We start from the raw sequence: 10,177 nt of genomic DNA, 5'->3' as shown, positions 1-10,177 counted from the left end.
GCTTTGGTAAATTTTCGGGTTAAATAAGTGTGTTCTGGGAATGGGGTATCTATATTATTTATCCAGTACCAATACTTCAAAGCAAAATAAGTAGAAATTGAGATTGGGGTATCGATACTGAAGGAACAGTATCAATACCATATGATAAAATCGAATGAAATATTTTAGAAGTATCGATACCTAAAGAGTGGTATCGGTACTGGTTTAAGAGGTATCGATACCAAGTGTCTAGTATCGATACCATTATCAAGTTACAAATACAAAATGGCAAACTGGTATCGGTACCAAGGAGGAGTATCGATACCATAGAAGAGTAGTATTGGTACTGTATTGGGAGTACCGATACTATTGAGCCTAAAATGCTAAATTAGATATTTATTTTAGCTTAAGTTATATTTATTAGATTTAAGCAATTTGAACTCCGATATTTATATAAGTTGTATATTCGTGTAGATATCGATCGAAGACAAGCCCAAGATGATTCGAAGTTATAAGATCATACAAGAGTTAAAAGTGTTTGAATTGACTAGTGAGACCAAGGTGAGTGCATGCTATGGTGTATATGATGGTATGGAAATAAGACTTGCGATGAGTCTATTTCCAATATTTGATTGTATGAATCTATGAATATTGTATGTGTTATATAGTAACTATATGAATACATGTTTGTGCGGTAACTATGTGTTATATGTTATTTTGTGTGATACGAACATAGGTAATTATAGGATAACAATGTATAAATTATATGAATTAGATTTAGGTGAGTAAATGAAAAGTGAGATAAATTAGGTAGGGTTGACTTATATGATAATATGAGAATAGAATATAAGCTAGGAGATATTTACATAAATAAGTATAATATCATGTTAAATAAGCTATATAGGGAAGTCTATATGTTTAAATGAAACTATGATCTAAAACTTGTTAGATTCCTAGGTGATATGAGATATAGTACAAAGATCCAAGAAAATCGTATGAGAATGTTATAGGAACTAGGTGATAATAAGTTATGAGAAGATATGTCTATGTGATAAGCTTAGTGAAATTGAACTAAAGAAATATAGGAAATTAGCATATAAGAAATTTGATATAGTGATTATGTGAAACTATGATATAAGTTATACGGTATTGATATATGTACTATATGAAAATGAGTACATGATTGTGTGATAATTTATAGAAATTGGTATAATGAAATTATATGAATAAGTGGAAAAGTAAAATAAGCTATATAATGTTATCATAAACTATTATAGGAACCAGTGATATAAGATATATAAAACTAAATTGTGTATATATGTACATGGAATTGTAGTATAAACCATGTGCTGAGGAAATATATGTTATATGATTTATATGAAGATGTGAGAATAATATATTGGTTATGTGATAATTTGTGTGTCTATTTGAATATGTGACTATATATATGTGCTACCTGACATATGTAAACATAAGATAACAACGTATAAGCTATATGATATGACATAAGTGATTTCATGAGAAATGATATGAGCGTTATGAGTATATGTATATATGATAATTTGGTTGATTATGTGAATAAGTGATAACAATAGAAAGTAAAATAAGCTATGTGACATATGAGTATAAAATCATATGAAAAGTGACATGAACTACACGAAAATAAGTTATGTGATTACATGTACATGTGAACATGCCTATGCCATATAAGTGATATAAACTATCATAAATGATCATGCCCATGTTATGTGATATGAGAGCTAGGGGTATAGTTGGCATGCCAAGAGTCGAGGGCTCTACGCAGTCCTTCGGAACATATATGTGGTCCTTCGGGACAATTTTATATGCCCCTAGCGAGACTTTATACGAGCTGTGGTGACAATATATGTGCACAACCTCTATGTACTCACATATCTTTAGTTCTCAAAAGTGTACATGGGCTATTGAAAGACATAGTATAAATAAAGTGTATGTGATGTTATGTATGTTTCTTGGTGCAATGTATTATAAGCTTTGTATAAATGATAAGTATAACATTATATGATGAATGAGATTAATGATAATGATAAGATTATTGATAATGATAATATATGTGTATGTATGAATTTTGTTATATGTAATATTATATGAGTGGTATGATATGATGATATGAAATGTTTTGTATTGTTAACTATTTAAGTTTCCATTATATGTTTTATTATGTCTCACTAAGTCAATGACTTAGCGTGTGAGTGTTTCACACGTAGGTTCTGAGGAGATGAAAAGGGATCGAAGACAGGCATGATAGGTCAGCTTCTTCTTTCCAAATAACAGTTCAGAAAAAAAACTTGAATCGTATGTATTTTATAATATTTATTTTAGTTGGCATGTAAATAAAGATTTAGTAGAATACGCTCTGATAAGTTTTGTAAAACTATACAATTGTATTTAATATAAATTATTCAGTTTTCAATGTAAACTTGCATTGACAGCTATTTTATAAAAGAAAATGGTTTGAAAAGTAATGTGACACCTCAGATTCGTATTCGGGTCGAATACGGGTTGGAGGTGTTACATAAATTGTAACTACAAGATTAGAAAAGTTTAAATTCTAAGATACTCTTAATTATTATAAAAAATAATATTGAAATTACTCTCTAAACAATTAATTAATCATTATTATCTATCCTCTGATAAAATTGTGACATTGAAGATTCGATTAAAAATAATTATTTTTATAGAATATCCGTATGTAGGATAAAATTTAATATATTTTTTTAAATATGGATAAATATATGATAGCATATTGTAATTGATGTTTCCAAATCCAAATATTAGTATCCACCATTATTGCTACTAACTGAGTGTTGTTTTTGAATATATATATATAGAAATGTAGGATAGTTAGGTTTGGAAGGCCAAATTGATGTGATCTGAGTTGCAGTTTCAAAGATGTGAAAGAGATTGGCAAAGTAAAAGGAAGTAAGAATTAAGACTTCATAAGGGAAAGAGAACTGTAGTGTTTGCTACGTATTATTTTTTCTTTCTCACTTTCCTTTGCTTGTCTTGTACGTAAAGAAGGATGTAAATCCTCCAACCCTTACAGGCCACGTGGATTTCCAATGTTACCCCAGTCTACGTTTTATAGTATTCCTAATTCCTTCTCCTCAATGCTTGTGAAATCATCTTGAAGGCCGTAATTCTTGATCGAAATGAGTGTTGCTCTGATTTTTGGAGAAGGGTGTCCTTTCGTCAGTTCACAGTTTCTGGAAATGGAAAGGACACTGTGCATATGATTATTAAAGAGACGTGGAAACTAAAGCCATGGCAGACGGGAGTCGAGAGCCGACAGCGTTGAGGGGGAGAGTGAGAGCGTGGAGGTGTGGGTGGCTCTTTAGCGGCAACACGTGGTGGAGGTTGTCATGCCAACGTGGCTAGCGTGTCAGAACAATATACATATTAAATCTTTCACAGATAAAATAGGGGATAAATAACCCATTTAGTATTTAAACTATCAGTGTTGATCCGTTTTAGTACCTAAATTTTCAGTTTTTTAAAAACATACTTAAAGTTTACTTTTTGTTTCATTTTAATACCCCATTGTTAAAAACTTAACGCGTTTAATACATAAACTATCAATTTTTTTAGTACCTAAATTTTTTAAGTATGATTTAGGTACTAAACATTTTTTGGTATCTAGACTTTCATTTTTTTCAAAACTTAATAGCGTTGTACTAAAATAAAATAAAAACTAAATTGTATGTATGGTTTTGAAAAAATTAAAAGTTTAAATACCAAAACGAACCAAAACTAATAATTTAGGTAATAGATTGTAGTTTACCCTAAAATTTATTAGAACAATATTAAAAATCCAAATTTTAATATTTATATAAATTGAATTAGAATGATTATCCTCGTATTAGACCTATGTAATATTTGATCTAAAGTAATATTATTTATTACTCACAATTAAAAATGTATTAGTATATAAATTAATAATTAATTACTTATACTTTATAACTTTTAGTTATTTAAGTAGTTTAAATTAGATAAACTAAAGCAATAAATATTGCCTATTTTTAATACCTATCACTTACTTAATTTTTTATTCATATTTCTAATCTCAAGTATAGATTTGTATAAATTCTTCTTTATATTTTGATGAACTAATTTTGGATTAATGTAAAACTCATACGATAATTTTCCCCCTTAGGCTATTACTTGTGTACGAAACGAACATAAGTTTTGAGGTTAAAAACGAATATATTTTTTCAAATAAAATTAAATATTGTTGATAATTTAATATTTTTCACCTTTATTTTTGTAAAAGTTATAATAATTTGACTTTTTTAAAATATTGAGGATTTAATATGATATTTTTATAATATTGATGGTTAAAATTGATTAAAAAATAAAAATTAAGTTGACAAAAATGTAAATATTTAAGAGTATATTTATCATAACATCAAAACAACTTTATATTTAAAATTTTAATATTTTATAAATTGGTGAGTTAATTGTACTATACATTCTTAAACTATGACATTTAATTTAAATCAACCTATAAACTTTTGGATATTTTAATTTCATCTCAAGTTATGACTCTTATTTAGAATTCATTCTCATATTTTTAAATGTTCCAAACTCATCTTCGAACTTTTAAATGATTTTAGTGGATATTATTAAAACATTAAAAAGTTTGGAGATCAATATAGAATGAGGATCATATTTTAGAGATGAATTTGAAATGTTCAAAGGTTACAAGATGAATATAGAACGAGAGTTATAGTTTAAAGATAAAACTGAAATATTTAAAAATTTAAAAACTATTTCTAAATAAATATCATAATTTGAGAATGTATGGTATAATTAATTTTAAATTAATCTGAGTTTGAAATGATATATTGGCTTGGAGATAGGATCTTGTTATAAAACTTTTTTAATTTTATACATATTTAGAACTATTGAATGAGTGAAAATAAATGACTGAAACTAACAGAAAAAATGAAAATATATGAAAATATATTCGCGGTACAAGAAAAAAATAAAAGATTAATTTGAATAATTTATTTTCACCCATGAAATAATCTTAAATTTATGTTAAACTAAAGAGTTTATAAGTAGTATAATTATATGTTAACACAAGGCAAACATGTTAAGATGAATAAAGAAAAGTATAATGAAAGGTAGAGAAGAGACGAAAACGTAAGCAACTGGGGACGGCAATCACCCATGCGCAATCGAATCCAGCGGTCCTCCCCACTCTCCCTTTCCTTTTATATTTACTCTTCATCTCCTTCTCTCTTCTGTCTTTCCATTCTTTTTTTATCTTCTTCTTCATTTCTAACTCCACCATTACCTAGTTTCAGGTAAGCTTTTGCATTTTCGTCGGGGGAAATAACTATCTTTTCTTTTAAAGCTTCTCTATTCTAAAACATAAAACAATCGAGAATATGACTGCAATATTCGTAATTTAAGTTCTAACTGTGAAATGTAAGCTTCTCTTTAAATTCTATTTTTTTTTATATTTGGTTTGGTCAAAAGAAGCCACCTTATTATTACATGGAAGACTAAGATTTGGTGAAGTGTTTGTTGAAATTTTTTATTAGTTTTTGGTCATTTGAACATTCTAACACAAACCCACCAACCACTTGTATAAAATCATTCTGCTGAACTTTCCTTTTCCGTGGAAATGGAAGTCTTTCTAGTAAATCTTGCTGAGAGAATAAATTAATTGAAGCCCAGATTTGGAACCATCTGTTTCCATTTGAGAATTGGAGGCAAAGCCATATTTTTTTTCATTTTCGGTAAGCTTTGCATCATTTCTGTTCTTCATTTTGCTCTCATAATCAGTGTATATGAAAGAAGAAAAGGTACATCCGTCCTGCTATGGACATTCTCGACAAAGAGACAAAGTTACAGCAAGTGTCCTCATCAACACTGCTTTTCTCTTTATAGTTTTGATGTTCTTGCTCTTTTTCAGACCATGATCCAATGGAAACGGTTGCCCTCTTTTTGTCTCCACAAACCTTCCTTTTTTTCACTTTCGAGCAAACAGCATGCTTATTTCTGATAACATCATTCACGTTGTTCAATATCTGTTTACTCAAGATCCCGAACTCAAATGTGTTTATTCTAACATTCTTTGATTAATTTTAAGAAAAAGTAATTTCCGTTTGTTTCAACCCTTTTAGTAAACCTTTTTGTAGATTAGCTTGAATTCTAGAAACACTTTTTTGTTTTGTAAATAGAAACCCCGTTGTCGATGCATCATTTCCACCATTCACCAACACAAGACAGCATCATTAGCTCAAACCTCTAGCTGTCCCGTTTCCCCTTGAGAGAGAGAGAGAGAGCTATGTTCCAACTTCTCTCATAATTCCATTTTTTTCCTTTTCACCTCTTCCCTTAATAAAATATCATTGTCTTAAGAAATAATGGGTTTTGTTTTTACAAGACATGGTAATTTTAATTTCATTTTGGAGATAAACATGGTGATGAGTGTCGCTCAGCTAGCCTAGCTGATCATTATGATAACACTTGTCACCTTTATAATTGTAGAGTTGTTCATTTATTGCTTATGATTTGGAGATGATATAAATAAAAAGAGAAGTACAGTGATAGTCTACTAATATAGTCCTGTGTGTTGAGTTTGATGCAGCCAGCAACAAGTATAATGGAGTCATGTGTCCCACCCGGATTCCGGTTCCACCCTACCGACGAGGAACTTGTTGGGTATTATCTGAGGAAGAAGGTCGCATCGCAGAAGATTGATCTTGACGTCATCAGAAACATTGATCTTTACAGGATCGAACCATGGGATCTTCAAGGTTTTCATTCTTCTTTTCTTTCTTTGCACTCGTTTTTAGGGTTTAAATTAACATATTTTGCCAAGTCTGCGATCTGGGTTAAGATCCACAGTTAGAGTTTCACAGTTACATGAAAACTTAATAACCCTAGACGTACACTGATGCAGATGGTATATATTGATTTAACATAATCCAAATATCTTTGTTTTGATTACGTACTTGCTTACTGTCAAGATCTGAATAATGGTTATGATGGTGATGATGGTATAGAGAGATGCCGGATCGGATACGAGGAGCAAAGCGAGTGGTATTTCTTCAGCCACAAGGATAAGAAGTATCCAACTGGGACAAGGACTAATAGAGCAACCATGGCTGGTTTTTGGAAAGCAACAGGGAGAGACAAGGCAGTGTATGATAAATCGAAGCTGATTGGCATGAGGAAGACTCTTGTTTTCTACAAGGGTAGGGCTCCTAATGGCCAGAAAACTGACTGGATCATGCATGAATACAGGCTTGAATCCTACCAAAATGGACCTCCACAGGCAAGCGTATATTATATAATAATAATAATAATAATTTGAAAATTTCAAAGGGGATTGTCCCCTCGATCCATCCGTGATCATGGTCTTTCAACATTGAGAGTGGCTTTGGAAAAGCTCACTTAACCAAGTATTCAACTATTGTTGATTTGAAACATTCTTTTTCAAATATGTGGCAAAAGAAAGGGTTAGACATCCATTAATTACTACCAGCCATGGATTTTCGTTACTTATAAGAGGAAAGGAATCACTTTTCCTTTCCTTTCCATACTAAGACCATTTACTGAAATGTCAACGTAACATGATTTCTCTATGTCAAAAAAGTGATCAATATAATTTTTCATAGCTCCTACTTCCTTTTCTGGCATGGGTTCCTTTCTTTTTATCTTAATTCATCAGTTTATCACAAGAAAAATTCAAGTTCTCCTCCATAGTTTTCATATGCCATCATCTCTGGTCACAGAGCTCAATTTACCAACTTTTTGAAGCTGATGTATAAAAGTTCTTCTAAATCTTTTGTAGGAGGAAGGCTGGGTTGTTTGTCGAGCATTTAAGAAGAAAACAACTGGTAAAACCAAGAACATTGAAGTGTGGGATTCAAGCTATGATGAAGCTAGTGGTATTAGCTCAGTGGTTGATCCACTCGAATACATGTCAAGGCAACCCCAGAGTTTTTTACCTCCAAATTTCTTGTGTAAACAAGAGACCGAGCCAAAAAACTTGAACTTCGCCCACCCTGATCAGTTTGTGCAGCTTCCTCAGCTAGAGAGCCCATCTCTGCCATTAACAAAGAATGCAAGCTCCATATTACTAATATCAGACAATAACACGCATCACAAGGAAGAAGGAAGAAGAACAAAAGCAGAAGACAAAGTGGAACAGTGCCGAGAAAGTGACTGATTGGAGAACCCTCGACAAGTTCGTTGCTTCTCAGCTGAGCCAAGAAGACAGATACCACGACTTTGATGCGGACAATAATAACAACTCAGACATGGCATTGCTGTTGTTACAGGGTAGTGGTAATGAAGAAGGGGACAAATTTAATGAGTTCTTGAATTCGAGTTCAGATTGTGATATCGGAATATGCATATTTAATAAATGAGGCGGAGAAAAGGAGATCATGATACAGTGATTTCTATCAGTTAATTAATATTATAAACGTTTGATGCATAATGAGACGTATTTTTTTGTATATATGTATATATGTTTGTGAAATTAGTGAAGAAATGCTCTCACTTTCTCTTGGAATATTGGATGTAAAGCATATATATATATATATATATATATATATACATACATACATAAAAGGAGGTTCGGGTAAGCTCGTAAGATCGTAGTTCATGCAACTTTGTCTTACAATTATTTTGGTCTAAACTTTGTTTATCCTATGTAGTTTTCACAACTCCATTCTATTATCTTGTATATGTTAGTTCTAATGCATGGAAATTCGTTAATTATATTCAGTTTTTATTTACCTCATTGATGTCAATTTTTTTTAGAATAATCAAATATAGAATGTGTTGTAGTACCTCCTAAAATAGAACTTCAAAAATTATCAAGTATTCGTCAAATGTAACTTATGAAATTTGTGAGCTCTCTATTAGTCGAGGTTTTCAAACAGGTCCCTCCGCTTACTGGATCAATCAAGGAACCTACATCTTCGGAACACAAATCCTCGCATCCAACACAGTACAAAGACAAAATCTCTGACAGATCTACGTGATATACTATAACAAAATCTAATATCTGACGACCAATTCTATTTAGTCTGTTGACATATAAATAATCATAATAATTTTATGTCTGACACCATCATAACTATAAATACCTTTCAACAAGATCGAGAAAAGAAACTAGAACCTCCATGACCTTCATACACTTTTCTTCCTCATCTTATCATCATGACATAATTTCTTTCGTAGAGAAATATTGGTCAACGATCGTTTTATTACTGAGTGTGATTCTCCATCCAAATTTAAAAAAATGAACCATCGAATAACCGACAAGACTAAATTATTTCATAAGTGTAAAACTCCTATTAATGTCATAATATTAAATAAGTAGTAATGCTTAATTTAAAATGAATGATTTAATTGGTCATGCAACGGTAAGCAATGTCTCATCGCATTGTGGGCTGCTGCTGGGTCCATGGCTCCTGATGGCCATGCCTTGCATTGCTCTTACCAACTATTTCCTACCCTTCCCCTAAACCCACAAACAATAGCAACTACACTAATTTTGTTCAAATAATTACTAGATAATTATCTGTTATCATAATAAATAGATAATTAATGAGCTTTTCTCTCTAACTATTAACTGCACAATGTCCTAAAAGGTACATTACATTATTTGTTTGCTTTTCTAAATGTTAGTTTGTCCCAAATTGATTAAAACTCTAAAAACAAGCATTTTTTTGGTTGGAAAAGGAAGACAAAGTCTCTTATTAACCTAATTAAAAGTTTAATTATAATTACCGACAACTAGTTGATCTAGTGGGATGAGACACTAGATTCATAAGCAGGGTTAGGAGTTCGAATCCTGGCATTTGTGAGTGGAACAAATTGGGTTGGGAGGGTCACCCTCGCATCTGCAGTATCGATTCGAATTAATCGATCAATAGATCTGACACCAGTGATTAATTAAATTTTTTAATTATATTTAATTCAAATATATTTTAAAAATAAATACATGAAGTAACATAATTAAATTCGTTTACCCCCTTTTTGAGGTAGAAAATGAATCCCTATGATATAGATGAAAGACGGTTTAAATTGGACCCAACTCAGAGGAAACGTCTCACTCAGTTATGAAACAAGATGTGGACCAATCACGTTCCTCCAAATGAGTGCAATAAACCAATGAGGAACAATC

The 10,177-nt window shown here is 31.1% G+C and overlaps 1 protein-coding gene across 1 annotated transcript; it reads left to right on the top strand.

Moving 5' to 3' along the window:
* The first annotated feature begins 6,616 nt into the window (after positions 1–6,616).
* LOC120196656 (NAC domain-containing protein 37-like) lies at positions 6,617–8,408 on the top strand. Its single transcript, XM_039198405.1, is given in 4 exon segments — positions 6,617–6,788; positions 7,038–7,309; positions 7,829–8,152; positions 8,154–8,408. Coding segments are annotated over 4 exon segments (1,005 nt in total). The 5' UTR covers positions 6,617–6,634.
* The last annotated feature ends 1,769 nt before the right edge of the window (positions 8,409–10,177 follow it).

The sequence above is a fragment of the Hibiscus syriacus genome, unplaced genomic scaffold (assembly GCF_006381635.1).
Source record: "Hibiscus syriacus cultivar Baekdansim isolate YM2019G1 unplaced genomic scaffold, ASM638163v2 tig00117034_pilon, whole genome shotgun sequence".
Taxonomy (NCBI): domain Eukaryota; kingdom Viridiplantae; phylum Streptophyta; class Magnoliopsida; order Malvales; family Malvaceae; genus Hibiscus; species Hibiscus syriacus.
The sequence above is the reverse complement of the archived record's forward strand: the minus strand, read 5'-3'. Positions and strand labels throughout refer to the sequence as shown.